This window comes from Brachyistius frenatus, unplaced genomic scaffold (assembly GCF_029030835.1).
Source record: "Brachyistius frenatus isolate BFR_SWC_R1_liver_20210118 unplaced genomic scaffold, ASM2903083v1 Contig_132, whole genome shotgun sequence".
NCBI lineage: Eukaryota > Metazoa > Chordata > Actinopteri > Embiotocidae > Brachyistius > Brachyistius frenatus.
The window spans coordinates 838,197-859,645 of record NW_027210731.1 but is presented as its reverse complement, the minus strand read 5'-3'; the positions used below and the strand labels follow the sequence as shown (position 1 = coordinate 859,645).

Genomic DNA, 21,449 nt, shown 5'->3' with positions numbered 1-21,449 from the left:
CCGGCCATTTTAGGATTTTGGACGCCAAACATACCCCTCTTTGACGCCTATAATCTGATCAATTATGGAATTATTTTTAGAAGGACCCCGCTGATCAGAAGGAGAGAATTTAGCGAATCACACAATGACGTCTTTTTGGAAAGAAAAATGCGTCCGTATTTCATGAGACAAGTGGATGCTTTTTAAATGCGAGTCTATTTGAGGATTTTCTTTGTTGCCCGCCCCTATTGGCCCTCGGCATTGCATTTTAAGGCACTTCTGTATTGCCTTCACTTTTCAGGCCTCGAGGCTGCGTCCATTTTTATATCTGGTCTGTGCTGCTGAGAAAGCTATTCAAACACCCTCTCCATGTGTCAAAGCTCCTTTTCATCCTTGCCGAAGTCTGCTACTTGAACGCGACTGTCAAACGAGCTGCTAACGAGACGCCCGTGTAAAAACCTCTGAAAGGTTTCTGTTTGTCTGGCTGACTCCCGGGTCACAACGAGCACAATTCCTATCCGAGGCTTTTCACAGCGTACGTGCGCCTACGACTGAATCGGCTGGACTACGTGAGGTGGGTGAGGGACCTACGTGCCTGCTGGGTCTCCTCACCCTGACAGCATGACAGGGGGGGGGGGGGGGAGGGGGGGAGGCGGGGGAGGGAGGGAGGGAGAGATGGGGCTCGTTATGATTGGATGCCCTGAAGCCTGGTCAGTTCATGACGTCGACCAGCCTCCAAACCAGTTCTTCTCCCTGCAACTGCAATTACTCTCACAGTCTGTCACACTGACACGCGCGCACGCGCGCACGCACGCACACGCTTCAGGTCTTGACTAGATGCCGCCAGTTTCCTCTGACACTGGATGCATCATTTGTTGTGCCATGAGCCCCCCCACCCTTCAATCCTCCCCACCCCACCCCACCTCCCTCATCCACCAGCAGCAAAGGATATTTATGGGGAATTGCTTTCCTCCTCCTCCTCCTCCTCCAAAGCCGCTGTGATGTCAGAAGCCCAGTCGCCGTGGGGATGGTGACTCATACTCCTCACTGGAGGAACCCCCCCCCCACCCCCGCCCCCCAACATATCCCCAACACGCTCAGCCCCATTGGCCTGCTTAATTTTACCTCCTCCTAACCCCCGGTGGACTCCCGCTGTTGAGCTGTCAGTGCAGTAATTGGCTGCACGGGTTTTCGTCTCTGCACGGGAGGAGGAGGAGGAGGAGAGGGGCTGAGCAACAACTACAATATGGAGATGAGGTCCGGGGTATGAGTCATGGAGGGAGTGAAAGTGGAGCATTCCTCACAACAGCCTCTCTCTCTCTCTCTCTCTCTCATTTCTCATTTCCACAGGACTGGAGGACTTCTGCTGTTGAAGGACGTGACCTTGACTGAAGCGTAAAACCATGCCCTCCAAAAGTCCCACTTCTATTTTTAAATGCAAGTGAATAGTGCTCAGTTGAGTCAAGCCAGTATTAACAGTTTATAAACTCTGTCTCTGGAATATTTGCTTCATGTTTACAGACTGTTTAACCCTGATCCCAACCACAGAAAAGCACCTCTGATGCCTCGTCCTTTCTGGACTATCGCAAACAGCAGCTCGTTGCTTTCAGCCGAAGCTCGTACTACGAAGCAGGCTCGGGATATTTCTTTCCACTATCTGGTTTAACTAAGATTCATTAACATAACCAGGTAACACAGTTATCAATCTGCTAAATCCATCCAGGGTTTCTCAGTCTGGCTATGAGCACACTGACATTGGAGAGGAAGTGTTTGCAGCATCTGATCAATCACAAACGTGGACATGTGTACTGGCAGCGCAGCAGCATATTTTACAAACCAAGAACAAGCTATAATATTCGACAAATATTAAGAAGTTAAACACAAAATCCTGGCTGAAGGCAGAACAGCTGCAGATGCCAAATGCAGGAAGGACAGCTGGCAAAAAAAAAAAAAAAAAAAATCGACAACTGCATGACAGCATAACTTGAGAGCTGCCAAGTTGCGTCTGACACTTTCAGCCAAAGAAAAAGTGAAAACGTGTCCCTCATTATCTGCGCACCGAGCTCCACGATATCTGTAACGATCGGTTGTGTCATTTTCTCTTAAGAATTGATTGGGTGGACCTTTTATATGTTCTGATCTGCAATCTCGTACGTAACCTGCCCCGGAGCTCGTCAGGTCTGCAGCACAAGTTACCACGGAGATGCATCCCTGTCGGAAGTGAACCACTTTTGTAACCTGAAAACCCAGAGTTAAACCTGAGGTTACCACGTTAACCGCTAATCCCGTTTAGTAAATACAGGCCTCGGGTGACTCGGGTGTAATCAGCTGGCTTCCACCACTAAAACACCCGCGTATGTCAGACAATGGAGTTGCTCAAATCTGAAGCACGATTTTTAATGAAGTGGAGCGGAAACTGACCGAGTCGTGATGTTTTTTTTTTTATTCCAGAGAGCAAAAATATATTCATACAGTAAACTATTATGGATGACATTTCGAGGGATGGAAATATCCCCAAAACCATTAACGCGGCTAGTTATAAAAATCTACTTTCTTTCTGAGGCAATAAACATCAGCATGTCAGCAGCGATCATTATCTTTTGTTGTGTGGGTTCTCTTCTGATGATGAGAGGAAATTCAGACCGGACTCACTGGGATTCCTTTCAAATGTTGAAACCAGAAGTTAAATTGCAGAACACAAAACGCTTCATTTTGCTGTCATAAACTCAGAACTGGCTAAATTCTTTGTGACAGTAAAAACAATATCAAGCTCAAGCTTCTTTTCTTTTTACACATTCGACTCCTAGAAATAGACGCACATGACCTCTAGTTAACCATCAACATATTTATGGATTAAATGGGAGGATGTTTTCAGTTTTTAGGGAGTTGATGGATGGTTTTCGGAGGACAAAGAAGCTTCCTTAAACAATTCTCCAATAACTCATTTCCATAGCAACTCTGGAAAAACACACACGTACAGCTCTGTTAACGATAAAAAAAAAAAAAAAAAAATGTTGTAGATGTTTTTTTTGTGCTCTGCTCACAGAGGCTATTTCATGTGGGAGTCAGATTTCTCGGGATGCTCCGTCAAGAGATTTGCAAGTGCGTCTGTGCAGCCTAGTGGTGCAACAAAATGGAGCCAGAGAACTCATCCATCAGTCCTGTGGGCATGTTACTATTATTTCATCCCTGCCTATACGGCAATTTAAAAAAAAAAAAATTTGAATATTAAAAATAGTAAATCTCTATTGATCAGAAAGCCAGAAAAGAAAACGATATAAGTGTAGTTTTAAGCATCACTACGAGCGTTCAGGGCAAAGGACACGAAAGCAGCAGTACTCAAGGAAATGTGGTAAAAGGGAAGAGGAAGCTTCTCAAAAAGGCGGTAGCAAGGTTACAAACAGGCAGAATCTAGATGGAAGGGAAGGTCCTAAAAGGTAAACAGAAAACGAGCCGGGGACAGCAGAACGCTGTTGGCGCAAAGCCCAAAGACAATCTGGCAAACGCAGAGCGGTGGACCCGGGGGAGGGAGGGGGGGAGAGGGGGTAGCCCGGCTCCGTGAGCCTATATTGCTCAACGCTTCAGTTTTTTTTTCGCTGCGTATTACAGTCTGGAAAACCTTCTTCGCATTACATTTGCAAAGTGCGATTTAAAAAAAAAAAAAAAAATTCTTTCTCAAATGTATTTGCAGCAGTGGTTGAGTTTTGGTGCATAATGTGGTCAACGCCGAGAGGTTAAAGGCTGCCCCTAATAGTTTCTAAACTAACCCGAGGTGTATTCCCGGGAGAATCCCACGAGGGGGGAAACAATTCCCGATGGAGGGTGAAGCGGACCCATACCTCCACGCAGTTAATGTTGGCTCTGTGAACGCCAGGCGACGTGAACTGACCCACCGTTGCAGAAGTCACGCCACAGATAACGGATTAACATCCTGGATGCAAATTACACGGGAGCTGTGAAAACTATATAGTACATCTTAGTTCAAGCTCGTGAAAAACATCAATGTTGCGCATCTGTTGTTGCTGACGTCTGGTGAATTCCTGTGAAATACAGCTCAACGCTGTATTGTCAGAGTGGGCAGACATGGCAATATGTTATTGATCATTTAAAAGCCTCTGGTGCCACCTAGCGGTTGTTACAGTGCTGTATTACGGGGGCTTGGTTGAAAGAAATGACGTCACCCTGGAAAGGTATTTATTTTCTGACAGTGATTTTGTAATTAGCAGAAGCTGAAATTTCTCTGCAGTAAATGCTTTAATTAATTTACCGTGTTTGTTTTAAACACATATTGTAAACAAATAGTCTGTTGTTTTTACATATTAAAACAGCATTGCACTTAATATGACCTCTTTCCTTTCACAGTAGGTAGGAGAAGTCTTCTGAACATGACGACTGTAGTCAGATTAGACATCAGTTGTCATTATTGGTTAGGATTTTTATTTCACTGTGCTGATGCAATGTCCTTTGTCAATGTGTGATACTCCGATTTTCTCTTGCTGGTGCCGTTGGGCTGCTTGACTCTTAAGTGAAGGCGCCCTTAAGTTCAGAGTCTTAAACAGCGTTGGGGGGTGTAACTAGTTACATGTAACAGGGTTACATAATTACAAAACAAAATGTAACTGTAATCTATCACAGTTACTGAGAAAAATAGGTACTTAAATTACAGTTACTATTAAAAAATGTTGGTGACATCCAAATGAATTGAAAAGATATTATATTTCTAAAAGTAACCTTCCTAACACTCGGGTGCAAGTAACAGACACACAGGTGTGTGTGTGTGTGTGTGTGTGTGTGTGTGTGTGTGTGTGTGTGTGTGCGTGTGTGCGCGCGCGCAAATCGTTCACTTACCGCTGGACTCCGAGTGTCTTGGTTCCTGGTCGGTGACTGTCTACACCTTCGTAACACGTATTGGCATCACAAAGTGTGCGCCGTGTTAGGTTCACAGTTGGTCCTGTTTGCGTTGTTTTTTTGTTGTTGTTTTTTTTTAATCAAGTCGTTTGTAAGCAAAAAGACGAACCGTTTTGCCTAATTTGCGCTCGAGCTAACAGGAAGTGGAACTTTGGTCAAGAGTTAATTGCTGCTGCGCTCATTGGCCGAATCGCATCAAGCTGTTTTGGCTCTATTTTTAATTTTTTAATTTTTTTTGGGGGGGGGGTTGTCAAAAAAATGATCGGTTTATTTCACTAATGTGGTCTTTTTTTCTTTTCTTTTCTTTTTTTTTCAAATTAGAAATCACACTGTTGAAAAATGTTAAATTAAAAAAAAAAACATAACTAAACCACAAACATTTCTTGAGGGTGCTCGAGCTGTCTTCTGACTCCTCTCTGCTGCTGTCACTATAGACCGTATAGGATGAAAGTAAAAGTATCATCAGTAAACTGAATTTAGATGTTAGATGAAGGCAGGCTGATAACCCCTGACTGTAGGTGGCAGCACGTCTCTGAAAGGGACACAGTCGTAAACCAGCCTGAGCACAGAGCCTGTGTGACTCAGTTTACTGCACAAACAAAATGGCTTTATCATAATGGTCCTAATTAGTTCAACAGCTTCTGGGAAGGCGGAGAAGACGTTCGGTCTTTCAAAACGAGTAACGAGCCTGACTTTTCTCTGGGTAGACTTGTAGGCCGTATGTAGTGATAACTGCTATAAAGCTCAGAAATATAAATGTAGTCCTTTCTTCTCCTACTGTTGAGATTTACTGTGACACAAGTTCCTTTTAAAGGGCTGATACTGGTTATGGAGTTCAGTATTACATTTTTTTTTTAAACCATTAAAAATGTATGTATAACTACACGTAAAGACTTCTCCTTTCATTTTCTGACACGCACACCAAAACATTGTCAACTTCTTGTTTTCAACGTGGGTTTTGACATCAGACGTTATTGGTAACACAGACGGACACAGCCCGTGTGTGTGTGTGTGTGTGTGTGTGTGTGTGTGTGTGTGTGTGAGTTTTATATGACACGTAAGGAGCAACATCATCATTATCACGTTTCTCACTTTAGTGTAACATGGTGATTTTGTACATGATGTGAAGTCGAGCCTCTTCATCTTTCTTCACAAGCTGCGATCACTTGAGAGTAATGATACATTACATCGGTGCTCATGTGGTCTGTTTAAGAGGGAAAAAATTATCCTGTGATCACACACACACACATCATGGAATCTCAAACAGATTTACAGCACGTGTACACTGCTGGACGGGGTCTTAAATGCAGTGTACACAACTTTGAAAAACGTGGTACCTAATAGTACAGGGCAGCTTATTATTTTTTAAATCAGCAATAGTAGCTGCACTCAGTTTCCTGTTGAAAACTCTGAACCTCTTTTTTTTTTTTTTTTAGATTAATTTACCGTTAGTGTTATTAGGAAAAGTCAAAAAATTTGCAAATGTAAATTTGTGACACTTGAAAGGTCACATGAATATTGTCATATAACATTACATCCGAGGCGACCTAGTTTTTAATAGATTTATAAATCTTATCCAGACCGTCTGAGTGCCACCGACCTTCTGAGACTGAGATCTTTTTTTTTTTTTTTTTTTTTAAGTTATGAGAACGGCAGCAGTTTGAAAATTTATGTTCAAAGCTAAAAGTGAGTGAAACTCAATATTTAATTGATGTGTGTGTCTGTCTCAGGGTGGAAAAGCTTCAGAAAGAGGACTTGGATAAAAAATCTCAATGTCAGTTTCATCACACAGTTTCCATCAGTCGATCCACTTTTATTCAGCTGCCAATCAAAAATAACTGAAACAAAAATCAGTTGACAACTGAGATAACTCCGTCCACAGAGGAAATGACTCTGACGCAGTTGGAAGCTCTGGAAAAAGCATGTCAGTGCTCATTTGATTTTTTTTTTTTTTTTTTAACTAGTTCTGTAGTAAAAATGAAATTTCACGTCAAGAATTTAAATAAATTCGAGACACAACCAGTTCAATGTAGTTAACCTCAAAATGTGCGCTTTCACGGTTCATTGGCTCTTAATGCAGAGTGATCTACTTCATCCATTCAATATTAAATAACTTTTGGTTCGTGACCCCTTAAAATTCAACATCGACTCGTGACCTCTTCTCGCACATTTTATGTTAGTTCATAAGCTTTGAGCAGTTCGAGTAGACTCTCATTTTGTTTGATCTAATATTTAAAGGTTCGTATAAAGAAGAATGCAATTCGAGAAAACAATTTCTTTTTTTTCTTTTTTTAATTCCTGTGCTGCTATAATCATCTTCTAATCCCTCAGATTTATCTTGCAACCCAGCGAAGGAGTCCAGACCCAGAGGCTGTAAACTACTGTTGCATAAATCATTAAGTTATTGACAGAAAGATTTTTGAATTATGAAGACAATACATAAATTGTGCAAAATAATCGGCCGGTGTTTTTTTTTCCACGTTTGGTCGGTGGGAATGTTGGTGAATAACAGGTGACTACTAATAAACACCTTTAAAAGTATTTGTGAATATACTGTAGAATGTTTTGCGGTGATAACCTTTATTTGTGTTCGTCAGTACGAGCCGCTGCTGGAGAGTGCATTCTGGATGGAAACATTTCACGGTATTAACAGCCCAGTTCAGTCCTTCAGGTTTGAAAATCTTGGTGTTTTTATTGTAAGTATTGCATTTTCAACTTACACGGCTTGAATCATCATCATCGTCAGAGTGCATGTTGTACAAAGGATGGCCACAGGTTCAGAACAACAGGAGGGCTCCCTACTGCTTGTTTGGTTGGGCTAACTCGACTTCATGGACCCGTTTTGCTCAAATCAACCTCCTGAGAGACTGACACTACAAAGGAGTATGGTTTCCAAAAGACACTGCAGTTGCCACTTCACCGAGGCCGGTCCACTTCTGGCTAAGCTAAAAAAAAAAAATTAAAAAAAACTGGAACTCAACCCTTAACCACAGTCTAAACCTGAAACTCTGAGGTAAAAATATAGCTATGTGATCACCAGCTTATGAGGATATGCTAATGAATTTACAGCAGAGCCAGAAGCGATTTATCAGACCTCCTCATTAACTGATCCAGGGCCAGTCTGCACGGAACTGACGACTAAGCTAAATTATTTTCCAGCGCCGTCTATGCATCAGAGCCTCGACTCTTTTTTTTTTTTTTTTTTTTTAAATATCCTACTCTGGATGGACTTGTCTTTTTATGACACACACTCTCCAAAAGCCTGATATTTACTGAACAGCAGGTGGCAAACAGCTCACTGAGATCTGTGCAGACGAGTCCTGGACCAGGTGCCTTTCTAAAGCTCAGCCTCGGTGAACATGGAGACACACACACACACACTGTACCCTCACATAAGAGAGGACAGACCTGGACTCAGTTAAAAAAAAAAAAAAAAAAAAAAAAAAATCTGCTTGTTTTAACCCACCCTGGAGTACAGGATCAGAGTACTTTACCACAGGAGACAATATAATGAGTGCTCGAGAGTTTTCACACACTTTTTGTGACAACAGAGGGAACACTCAGATTTGTCCCAGTGTAGTAAAACTGCACATTTTGTACTGTGAGCAGGTTAAAAACACCACAAGGGTCTGAGCCAGGTCTGAACAAGGAGTGAAATTCATTTGTCGTCAAACGCGGGACCTTTCTCCTGTCAGCAGTGCAGGTTCATAAAACCAACATATGAAGAAGAAGAAAACAGAAACAAAGATAAAGATGAAGGTTACAGGTAATAACTTAAAACGGGGCAGAATAAATGTAAACTGTCCCTCAGAGAGAGATAAAGAGAGAGGACACTGAGGTGTTCTGAGGTGGTTTTGGCATTTTTATATATATTTTTTTTAATGTCTTTTTATGTTAAAATAATCGAGCACCAACAGCGGTGACTTTCTGATTCAGTGCCAAGTCTAACAACCTCAACAGAGCTCCGCGATGAGCTTACATGTCAAACTCTACGCCTTAATGATGTCCTTCAGAGAAAGCGAAGGAATTGTTCTTTTTGTGTTTATTTTCTTTTCTTTAAATCCTCAGTCGGAGGCCTTGTAAATGTAAGACACATTTTGTCAACTAAAACACAAGTCTAATAGAGACTACGATCCTCCTAATAGAGGAAAGTGGAGTTTTAGACCCCTTTTTATTGTGTAGTAGCCGGCTCAATATTTGCCAGTAAAGTCTTGGCTATCTGTTAAGTCTTGTGCAGAGCTAACCCCCCCGCAGTACAGACCCAAAAACAAGATGGAGACCTTGTAACAGCAGGCTGGGCGTGAAGGTTCAGTGATCAGCCCATCCAGTTGTTTTGGATCTGTATTAATCGCCACAGACGGAGTGTGTGTTCGTGTTCGGGGGGGGGGGGGGGTCGGCTCTGGACAAGGCTGGTGACTCTAAACAGGCGAGGCTCAGCACTAGGAGCAGCTTAGGGGCCAATTACATTTCAAGTGTCCATTGAATAAAACATCAGAAAAATGAAAACAAAAAATGGCTACATTTTCTCATCCCCGCCCACCCTCCCCACCCCAAAAAACAAAAAAAACAACTTAACAATAACCCATAAAATATACAATTCTTAAAATAAGGAATGAGGACCAAGCATCAAAAAGAGGAGTAAAATAAGACAGAACCAAAATAAGTTAAAAAAAAAAAAAAAAAAAGTCCCCCCCATTGCTTGTGTTTTTTGAGGGATCGAAAAATAAATATTTCAAAATGGCGGTGTTTTTTTTTTCTCTTTCACACATAAATTGATGAATGACAGTGGAAATGAAAAAAAAATTATAATAAAGAGAACTGTAGTTGAAGTGCAATTCTTAATGCCAGTGGAGCTGGGATAGAAAACATTGACATCATACAACCCGTTTTCTTTCTTGCCACACTTCAAACATTTCCTCCACAGATCACCTGACCACCAGTGGAACGCCAAATACAGCTTCTTCTTTTTTTTTCTTCTTTTTTTTAACCCCCATTCATGAGTAATATAAACGTCTAATAAATAAAAACAGTGCCAAAACAAAAATCTGGATTCTCCAACAAAAGTCCTACTGGATTGCTTTTCCACAACTGGATGGGAAGTTCTTCTGTTGGTTTTTAAATTAAGTGTATTTTCCTTCTCGGGGCAGGAACAGAAAGGTTAACATTTAAATGTTTTAACTAGCAAAGTCATGGCGCATTCACTGCCCCTCTGGAGAGGATAAAAATCTTTCCAAAATATTGAATTTAAAATGCACAATAAACACAGGTCAAACAGCAACAGAGGCAATAGTTCTACCTATGAGCTCTACCTTTTTTTTTTTTTTTTTTCCCCAGTTTCATTTGTTGAGCTATTTGTATGTACAAAAAAAAAGAAAAATAAATTTGCTTTTTTTTTTTTTGGACGGTCACACTCAACTCTTTAGGGAGAAGAAGGAAAAAAAAAAAAAAAAAAAAAAGCAGGAAGGAGTTCAAACTGACGAGACAAACACACCTACAAGAGTTATTGCTTGTTACTGCTGGAAAGAGGATGGACATCTATTCCAAAGTTTGTTGGACTTTTTTCCTTGTTGCTGTTGTTTTTTTTGTGTTATTTCTTTTTCTTCTTGGTTTGTGCCATTTCTACGGACAGCTCTAAAGTAGGCAAGTGCAGGATAGCTTGTTGTAGCTGCTTGTCGAGGGGAAAGAAACCAAAATAAAACACACACACCAAGTTACAATTTTCCACTCTCTGAAAATGCACCGAGCACCCACATTCGACAAGAATGTTTAGTTTTTTTTTTCCTCCGTTTTTGGTGCCTGTTTTTCTCCATGCCTGTTTGGAAATAATCACGGCAGACACGCTCTGTTTTGCTTTAAAAGCTAAGTGTTGGTGAATCTGATCTGTTTCCCCGTTTGTTGGTTGGTTGGCTGTTTTGTTTTGCAATAGCACCAATTCAAAGTGTCCGAGCTTCTGCGGTGTCGAGCAGAGGTAATGAAAAAAAAAAAAAAAAAAAAAAAAAGTCGAGGGTTAAACTCAGGGCTGGAGGGATGTTTTTGTTGTTCAGGGAAGAGCTGTGTTGATATGGCAAAGTTGACCCGGAGAGTTCATTAAAGTCCAGATTAGATGTGCTCCCGTTTATTCAACACCAGGATCAGCTCAACACAAACCCCCATCAGAGAAAACCTAACAGAAACTCTGAATCATTTCAACATTATGTGAGTTTAAGTGCATTTTGAGTTAAATTAGGGGATGTGTTTCTTTCAACAACAAAAAAAGTAAGATTCAAGGAATAATATAAGTAAAATCAACCATTCATTCAAAGTAATTGTGTGTGTTTAAAAATCAAGATGACGTGTAATTTTTTTGTTGTTGTTTTTTTTTGTTTTTTGGATCAACTAAGTCTCTGATCTCCCTTTGAAATAAGATTTAAACCAATTGGCAGTCTCACATCACTGTGTCCGGCTCCCTGGTGTCAGCGAGGGGGGCGGGGGAGGGAAGGGGGGGTGGAGCGGGCGGACACTAAAAGGCTAGGAGCAGAGGGGGGGAGGTGGGGCGAGGGAGGAAAGGGGAGAGGGGGCGCTGCTGAGAAGCCGTAGCGGCGGGAACGCCGATAGCTGTGAGGCGTGCCCGTCGTCGGAGGGGTGTACGTTTTCAGTAGGCATGGCTGGATGGAGAAACAGATGGGAGGGAAGGCGGGTTTGGCAGGGAGGTGGTGGTGGTTGCGGTTGCGGCGGCTCTAGGAGGAAAAGGCAAGTTTGACACTGCAGGAGGAGTAGCCCTCGTCGCTGGCCATGCTCTGCAGGCTGCTGTGGTCGTCCAGGTCGCTGGTGCTGGCCGTGCTCACACTGTCCAGCTCTCCATGGGAGAACTCCGTGCTTTCCACGTCCACCTCGATCTCCTCTGCGGCCGAGGACGGACAGATGGACAGATGACGAAAAGGGGGGGGAGAAGGACGGAGAAATTTAACATTTTCCTTGCACAGCAATCTCTTTTATTATTGGAGAAGATCGTGCGCGGTGTACGGTATTCCTGGGTTTGTTTTTTGTTTTGTTTTTTGCAATCTTTTCTTTAGCTTCCCACTTTTTCGGCTGCAATCTTGTCCTCTGCACAGTAGTGCCAAAAAAAACGGACTTTTTTCGACAACACAATATCAAACTGATAGCATTAACCGTACAACAATATGCTGTAAGATGCTACAGTATGTGTTGTCTTGTAGTCAAGTTATCTTGCTCCGTATCACTAAGAGCATCACTAAAGTGCAGCGGTCCATGTGAACCAAGGAGTCTGAGAGAGATGAGTATATAGTCACTTCCTTTTACCAGGACTCCTGACATGATGAGAACTAATAATGGCTTTCATATCAGTTTGTTTGATTAGTTTAGTTTAAATTAAAAGCCAAATTAGTCTAAAGTTTGTCTTGCGGTACAAAGCAAACATACACCTCCACATCACGATCCACTATGTGACTACAAAACAAACAAATAAAGTACTACAATCAATATCTGTTTTGCTTCAGTTGCAGTTTTCTAAAGGAAACATTTTAAAACGTCCGTCCAGGAGGTGTGTGTTGATCACTTTAAGCGAGACTTCACCTGACATACGGGAGCTCCAACCTCAATGTCGTAAAATTATCCCGAGAGCAGCCGGAGGCTGTGACGCCTCGCGCTTTCCAAAATCAGACCCCGCTTAAGTCTGCGGCGCCGCTCACCTTGGTCAGAGTCGGAGCGGTCGGAGCAGAGGGTGGAGCCGACGCTGTCCATGCGTATCCTCTCTCCCTCCCCCGAGCTGCTCTGGGCTGCAGCACCGCTGCCTCCCCGCAGCAGCTCCAGCTGACGCTGGAGGTGCCTCTGCTCGCGCTCCAGAGACTCCAGCTGGTACTGGCTCTTCCTGTCCACGTCTTCAAGTTTCTGGTTGGGAGAGGCAAGAAGAGACGGAGGACAGGTTACCCGTGGGTGCCTGCGACCAGGAGGAGACTCGAATCAGGGCCGCTTTAGATTTGATTTATTTAAGACATTTTATAAACCGCATAAAATGCAATTTAATACCTTGTATTTTAATGGCACACTTCATGCAAATTTAATTATTTCAACTATTGGATAGAAAAATCAATTAATATGAACAGGATCCCGATAGGTTTAATAGATGAGATATTTTGATTCCCACTTTTTCATAAAATCTTGACTTGTCAACTGTAAACTGATGATCTACTGTCGCAGAGGCAGGTGCTTCTGCAGCATAATCTACAGTCACAACAATCCCACTTTTAGAGTTTGTTGCTCTGCCTGTCAAAGCACTTTGTAAAGTTTTCAATGTGTTTTTTTTTTTTTTTAAAGTTATCGTTATCAGGATTTTGAGGTGTAGAACGTCTGTAAACTGTTACAATCTACGACAGGAAAGAAGAAATATTCAAGACATTTGTAAATAAAATTCAGGACTTAATACTTTCCAAAGCCTTTTTTTTTTTTTTTTTAATGTTCGGACTGAATTCAAAACTTTTTAAGGACTTTAAAAAAATACCCTGTAGAATGTATAGATAAAGAACAGAGGTGAGACAAAGGAACACCAAGGAGGTGCAGAGACGTGAGAGCATGAAGAAACGTGGAGGAGATAAGAGTGAGAAGAGGAAGGCTGGACGAACAACTTTAAACAGAACGCTGAGATGCTAAAGATAGACCTTAATTAGTTTGTCAGGAAAATTCCTTTCACATCAAAAGACTGCGAAAGTACAAACACAGTTTACCGCAAAGCAAACACTTCCCCCAGGTGCCTGCTTTAGCATTCAGCCGCTTACGGTGCCGTGTCCCCTCAGATCTTTCTCCTGCCAGCCCGACACGCTCTAAACGATTTCCCCCGCCGGTCTCGTTTACGCCACGTCGCTGCTTTACTCGCAGCCCCTGCTCGCGCCTCGCGCCATCGCGACGTAAGTGACGGCCGCGTCAGGGCCCGATCGAGCCGCCTCGTGCTCTATAGCCTCGTAGCCTCGCGTCACGGCCGCCGACACTGACGAGCGTGACTCCCAAAACAATAGGCCATCAATAAGCAAACGGGGAGACTCAAGTTGACAGCAGCAGAAGTGCAGAGTGGTGGCGGCGGAGGGGCCCGCAACAATATGAGCTTTATACCCCCCCCCCTCTGAGTACACGCCACGCCAGGCTTTTCACATTCAGACTGCTCAATCTCAGGCAGTCACATGCCTGTTTTTAAAACGTGATGTCTGAGTGTGTTACACAAGCTTCACAGCAGCTCTATCAGGCAGGAAAATGATCCCCAGAGTACAGCTGCGTCCTTCTTGAATTTGAAGATATTTCTTTCCACAGGTCAATATATACATATCTAGGATTTAACAAACTCGGCACAACCTTAACCCACCGTGGACCCACTGAAAAAAAAACAAGGTTTTCCGGCAGCTTATTGGGACGCTGCAGTAGAGGAGAAACACCTACAGCCACGTCCTTCCAATACAGATGCAGTACCTTGTTCCCTTTGTTAGATTTCACTACCAATACATTCAGAAACTGAAACGATTCTTCACGGTATTGTGGCGAAAACGGCTGGTCAATCAAAACTGCAATAAAAAAAAAAACCCGCTGCAGTCAAAAAGCACATGAATCTCTGCCTCTGCATAAACACAAATAAATTACATCCTGGGGATGATCCCAGCAGTCGGTAGTTGAATCTGGCAGAAAAGATCAAAACCAATTAAATCCAAGCGCAGCCTTATTGTTCAGCATAGTGGAGCATCTTTTTTGCATCTCCGTCAATATCTCCGCACCCTTACTTGTCATTTAAGCGGCGCATCGTTATCCGATTTCCTTCTCCGCTGCGTTTTGTTGCTGTAAAATATTTTGTGTGGTGATATTTTCACTTCTTGGGTGTCGAATGTTTTTCCAATACCATCTCTTGCCTTTTTGTGACTGAACGTGTAACCAGGACCGGCTTTATAGCGAAGAGTTTGGGCAGTTTTACGAACCTTTATGTGTGCTTTGGCTTTGTTGAGCAGGCCCAGGGTGGTGTGGCGGTTGCAGTCAGGTCCCAGAGGTATGAGGGCCTTCAACCGCTCCAGACACAGCCGTAGGTGAGCTCGTCTACGAAGGGGAGAAAGAGAACCGGAACCGTTAGCGAAACAACAATGTAGGAAAGGGCAGGGCTACAGCGCGGGCAGTAAAACAATGAAACGCATATCAGTTATATCAGATATTTTTCTGACCCTCGTGTTGTTGTTGTCGGTATTTTCTCGCGGCCAAACAACGCATATCAAGCTACTAACGTGACTTCCCACCAACCTTAAGTAAAAGCAACTGTTTTCTATGATTTCTAAAGATATCTAACAGCAGTATTTGGTCATCTTTGGGATGCAGGTTCACTGAAAGTATTCTCACTTTGTATGAATCCAGCAGCTACATGATAATGTACAGCGTATCTCCGGTTCACAGTTTAATGGGACAGCAGGTCACATATGATTCATATCTAACGAAGCCTCAAGGCGACACATTATCCGCTGCAGATATTTATTCTAGCTTTAGTTATTCTTCTCTCGCCTACATTACAAACAAGTTTCACCAGGCGGGGGTAGGTAGGCGGGGGGGTGTAATGGCATTTCCTGGACCCTGCTGGTGCTCGTACGCTTCATCATTCTGTGACTAGAGACGGGCCCAAGGTACTATCTATCCTGCTAATGGACCCCAGTTGAGAGGTAAAGAGAGATAATTTTGGCTATAACACAATCAGCGCTCCATTAGTAGAGTCTGGCCTTTCAGCCAGCCTGAAGGGAAAGGGTGGGGAGACATTAAGAGCCAGTAGACTCGGTGGAGCGGCCCAGACTCAGGAAGGATCTCTGGGGGAGCCCAAAGGAGACGAGCCCAGGGGAGCGGAGCAGGAATTCACTGCGCCACGTTGCTCTGCCGGGCTAGACGGGCTCTCTCTGCTATGCTCTGCTGCTTTAAGGCTTTGTGGATACATGTGAGTGCAGGCTGGAGTATGTCTGTCTGTGTGCGCCGGGGTTCAGCTATGCATGGATGGTGCTGATAAGAACATGAGAACAAGCCATTACAGCGGTACTGTATGTGTGAGGGTGTGTTTAAATAAGTGCTGCGTGTCTGGGGAGGGAACGATGAAGTGCCCTGATTCAGTCTGTAGTGCTACAGGTTTGGACGTCACAAGACACACACACACACACACACACACACACACACACACACATTTTTTTTTTTACTCTGGGAATTTTCTTGATATCTATCAGTCTGGCTCAGGTCATCTGTCTGTCTAATCAGCTCTATTCACAGGACTTGGCAGAGCCGACCTTCTCTCTTTATCTTGAGTCATGTCAGCATGTCTCATCTGCACATACACAGATATCAGCTGCCACTTATTCACATTCTACTCTTTCACAGGAGCCCGGGACGCAAACACACACACACACACGCACACACACGCACACACAAACACACACACACACACACACACACACACACGCGCGCGCCCACCTGGGAGACGTCGAAGACACAGAGAGGACAACATGGAAGAATGTTTCTCAAAGTCATTACAATCCTGCACATTTTCTTCAGCACCATAATCAGGATTATTACTTGATTGAGTGAAGCAACCACAAAGTGAAATGTGCTGCAATTTGCCACGTTTACTCTACAACTAATTTCTAATTAAGTGTGCCATGCACATGGAATGTTTCAACATTGCTGATACGCCAATAAATGATTCATGTGCAGCTGAAGCTGAGGAGCTGACACACATATCATTTTTACGTAACACTCAAGGAAAAACCACGTGCTTCTCCACGAAGGTCCCATTTTTAGTTTTAAAGCTTCATCTCTCATACATGTGTACACTTTTAAGGACAGGCGACCCTTCTTTCTCCTCAGTCACACATACAAAAACAAGTTTTCACTGATGGCCATGACCTGCCTGATAAAGAGGGCCGAGAGAAGAGCAGGACACAGCGGTCATGTATGAGCCTGCCTGTCTGTCTGACCTGACAGGCATCGAGTTAACAAACTCCAGACACTGGAGACTGCAATCTTCTCCTCCAGTCCCCTCGAGATTAAAACAACCGTCTCGGCAGACAAGGCCAGATAACCTCCACTTACGTCCACTCCTGTCCTTCCTCCACCCTCCCTTCACCCTGACATGACAAATGTAGAGAGGAAGCCGGGATGCACTGACCACACAGGCACCGCAGTGCATCACCACATTTCGGAGGCCCGGCTATGACCGAAACATCCCATTACGCTTCTTCGCACCACTATTACCGAGCGTGGTGCGAGGCGTCACCTGTTGGGCTGCTGAATCACCACTTTCTGCTGATGTGGCGTAAAACCACAAACACCCTTTACACACCCACGTGATGATGAGGAGGAGTCTGCCACCTGCTTCAGCGCGTTGTGTCCTGCTTGTGCCCTTGTCACTGAGGTGCTGTGCAATCTCCTCTTATAGCAACTAAAGCTATTGACTGGCAGCATTCAAACGCTCTCGCTGCGTCTCTAATTGACATACAGGCATGTGAGCCGCCCGCCTGCCATTTGTTCTAATCTCTGGGTGTATAACACACACCACTGTGTAGCAGTCTTATAACTACAGATGGCAAAGAAGCCCCCAAAAAAGTACAAAAGGGAGTGTGTGAGGAACAGTTCGTGACAAACACAATGGCAGAAGAGAGGACCTATACTATTGTGAGTCATGGCTATCATGCTGAGCAGTCAGGGAACAGAAAGTCAAACGGGAAGTCGTGTTCTCAGTTGCTAAATGTTTCAGAAATCATTCTGGTAGAAAAATCTACTGATTATGTCCCCAGAGCTACAGGCTAGTAATAATAAAGGCAGGTTTACGATGTTAGTCGCCACCACCAGCAGTATCTGTAACACCAGGCAGCAGATGCACATACGACACAGGTGTACTCGGTTGTGCGTCCACTTCTGATAGCAGAGGCAGGTCATCAAAGAGGCCAGCCCCGGTTGAGAGGAGAGCCGGCTGACACGGTTTGACCTCCCACAGACAGACCCCTGCATCTCCGTATCAGTCTGAATGAGGTATAGACCTCTCACTAAGGGGCTAAAGGTCATGAGCTCCTGGCTCCTGGAAATGCCCCCACAGATCCCTTATCCCTGAGAGAGCTTGTTCATCATGTCGACCCACAGCCGAAGACCTGAAGCCATTTGCAGCTCACGTTACGAGCGGCGGCTTGTGGCCATAAATACCTGCATGCTGCAGGCAGAATCTCTTTCTACCTCCAGCCTCTTGAAGCCAAGTAACCAGCAACAGAGCCCTCTGTTTCAGTTCTGAGAAAAGACTGGTGCTCGTGACATCAACAGCTATGGATTTACTGTGCGGACCCATGAATTCATGTCCTCGGCCGTAAAGACTGAGGATGGGTTAAGAAAACTTGTTTAACGGATGTGACGTCACACGATCACCGGCAGTTTAGGTGTGTAGCTGTTAATGCAGCTGGTGAGGAATTACACTAAGCAAGGGTTAAAGTGCTCTCCCGAGAGAAGTGATCTCTCGAGCGGCTAGTTTCTTCGTGGACATGACTTAAGGCAATACAAGCCAAACTGTGTTTTATACTTTTTAGATGAAATATTAAGCTGAGATATGAACAACAACAAAAAAGAATCACTTCAATCAACAAATGCAAAACAACAAATTCGCAGATAAATTGAACGAATAAATAGATGTATTCTACACAACAGCCGACACAGCGCACGGTCCACTTTGTACCTGCGCTGTCCGATGAATGGCGAGCTGTAGGTTGCCTGAATGAGGAACTCTCTATCTGTAGCGGATTACATAACACGTGGCCAGTTGCGACCAGTGCTCCAAACTGTCACGCACAGCAGAGATATCGAATCCCTCCCTGACAACAAGACAACACAGGCAAAACAGCCTCTGCGGTCCTTGTACTCAGCAGCGGGAGATTCCAGAGAATCGAAACAAATGCAGCAGCGCGTTTCATTTCGTTTTGTTTTTGTTTTTGTTGCCTTGTGTGTACACCTTTGAAAAACAGCTGCTTTTGAAATCCCACGCAGGCAGTGAGCTTCAGCGGACTCGAGTCTTAATACAGATCGATTTATAAGGTAAGCGGCTGTTCAAAGAAAAATAAACACATCTAAAGCTGCTGCTCTCTGCTGCTGCTGATCTCCCACGAGTTCATGGGAGTTACCTGCAACTCGCAGAGTAAATATTCACAGCATTTATAAAAGGAACTTTACAGCAGCTTTTAGTCCTCACTAAACGGTCAGCTTACTCGTAAACATCTCTTGAAAGATGGCATCTCAATGCACAGCGGCTCCGTCCAACTATTACTTTGACACATTATAAAACTATTACGGTTATATTGAGATTTACTGGTCACAAGTGCCCCATTATTTCTACGTATATGGCAACTGTTTCATCATACACCTTCCTGCAGTGTATCGTGATTAATGCCCCTTGCAGGCCTATAGAGGAGATTCATGGAAGCATATAGGAGATTCTGTCTTGCTGCTTTCTAACCATTTGTTGAAGGAAAAACAATCCAACAGGCAGCCTGTTCGTGATAGCTTTGTCCAGAACATATATCTTGTAACTTTGCATGTCATATTAAATCATTCAAACGTAAACAAAGCACAAAAAGTAGCTGATTTCCTAACCTGCTGAACATGCATCAAAATGACACAATTTCACGTATGGAAAATCCTCCAACCCACCCATGTGTACGCGCTCCTGCTGCAGCCCAAAGGCAAGGCATGCTGGCTCACCACCGACACACCAAGCCTTCCTTTTCCTCCTGAGACAATACTCACTACTCCCTCCACTCTAGTGTGTGCATGCATGTGTGTCTCTGTCATGCTTGTGTGTGTGTGTGTGTGTGTGTGTGTGTGTGTGTGTGTGTGTGTGTGTGTGTGTGTGTGTGTGTGTGTGTGTGTGTGTGTGTGTGTGTGTGTGTGTGTGTGTGTGTGTGTGTGTGTGCGCGCGCGCTCACGTGGCTTGTGTTCCTGATGGGCCCCAGATGGGCACGCAGGCAGGCAGCTCTGCCTTTTGGCTTTGACATGTGAGCGAGCAGGCAGCCGGCCGGCAGGCCCCGGGTCACTGCACCACACCTCTCCTCCGCATCCACCCTCCTTTCTAAGCCCCCCTTCCCCCCAATGAATCACGTGCACACCCTGTCTTTTCCACACAAATCCAACGACTTTCAGTCATCTGTACTTGCTCCAGAGTTCTGCCTCAGATGGGACTAGAGTGCAGTGTGTAATCACTTCTGCGACATCGTGATTACTAATAAAGGAGTATTTATTCTGAAACCGATCCGTCATCACTCCTGTGCTGCTCTCCGTCGCTCCGTAGCCGTTTCGGTTGTTATTGAAATGCGTCAAACTGCCTCCGATGCGACTGAAGCCGAATCTTTTTTTAAAGTAGCACTTTGAAGCTTGAAGTTGGTATGGAAGCGCTGCCCACCACAGCTCTTACAGAACCTACGCACATCCTATGTCCACCAGCTCAGCACTCAGCTCCCCTTGGTGTTGTATCACCCTTGCACACACGTGCAGAGTGCCTTTGGAACGGCACTGAAGGGCACACGCATCAAAGTGCACAAACACACACACATTTCTGTGTATTCTGGTATGTGACATGTTTGTAGTTAAAATCCAATGTCAGACACACTGCGACAGACAAAAAGCCCTTCAACTGTTCGTCAGTGTGACATGAAACAAGTGTAATGACAGCAACGAGCTGTAATTCCCACATCATCAAGACGACGAGAGCAATCAGCAGCAATCAGATCTGTAGTGTCTTGAAAATATTCCAATTCCTCTGTCAGAATAGTGCATGAGAGAAGTGTGAGCATGTCGTGAACAAGAACCTGTGAGTAAGGCCCAGCTGTGTGCAGACACGAACACAAGCAGCTTTTGTATTCTCAGTTGAACAGATCCTCGATCTTGTTAAAATACCAACAAAGACACTATCATGTCTATGAAGGTGATAAACTGTGTGTTAGTGCTTTTTAACCACAAGGATTTTTTTTTTTTCTACAAACCAAGGAGTGCTTTTATTTTATTTTATGAAACTTCATCTGTATTTCAAACTGCAAAAAACCTTGTTTTAAGATTTTGTATTGGGTCATAGTTGTTCCCCAGAAAGTCTCTGCTGCCAGGGTGGAAAGCTTTTGAATCTTTTGTTTTTCCAATTCTGATTGGTTACCAGAAGCAACAACTTTTGTCAGTGCGGGAGCACGTGTTATCTCTGGGACTATCACTGTCATTTCCGATATTAATATATCTAAACACTAAATGTGGTACTTACTGAATTGTCTAAAATGCAAGAGAATAAAAAAAAAAAAAAAAAAAAAACTGAAACTTTACTTCAGAGGAAACTTCAGTACAAACTTCACTTTTTAATGAATTATAAGCGATTTTTCACATTTATTTCAGGGCATATCAATATACAAACAGACCACATAACTTTCCAAGTTAGATGTTGAGACTGTTTGTTTTGTTTTTAGACACATTCTATTATGTTGAACTTGAAAAGGATTAGGACAACTTGCTGTCTTTGATCCGTTAAACTCATAAACTCAACCTGGATTCTAGCTTGG

The 21,449-nt window shown here is 43.7% G+C and overlaps 1 protein-coding gene across 2 annotated transcripts in view; it reads right to left on the bottom strand.

Moving 5' to 3' along the window:
- Positions 1-7,553: 7,553 nt before the first annotated feature.
- Positions 7,554-21,449, bottom strand: part of mxi1 (max interactor 1, dimerization protein) — a 32,563-nt gene continuing 18,667 nt past the window's right edge. For both annotated transcript variants that reach the window (XM_069714617.1, XM_069714618.1), the window contains exons 4-6: positions 14,838-14,952; positions 12,576-12,774; positions 7,554-11,767 (exon numbers count right to left, since the gene is read on the bottom strand). In XM_069714617.1, the coding sequence (XP_069570718.1) occupies positions 11,604-11,767; positions 12,576-12,774; positions 14,838-14,952 (478 nt within the window). In that variant the 3' untranslated portion in view covers positions 7,554-11,603. The remainder of the gene's footprint in view (positions 11,768-12,575; positions 12,775-14,837; positions 14,953-21,449) is intronic.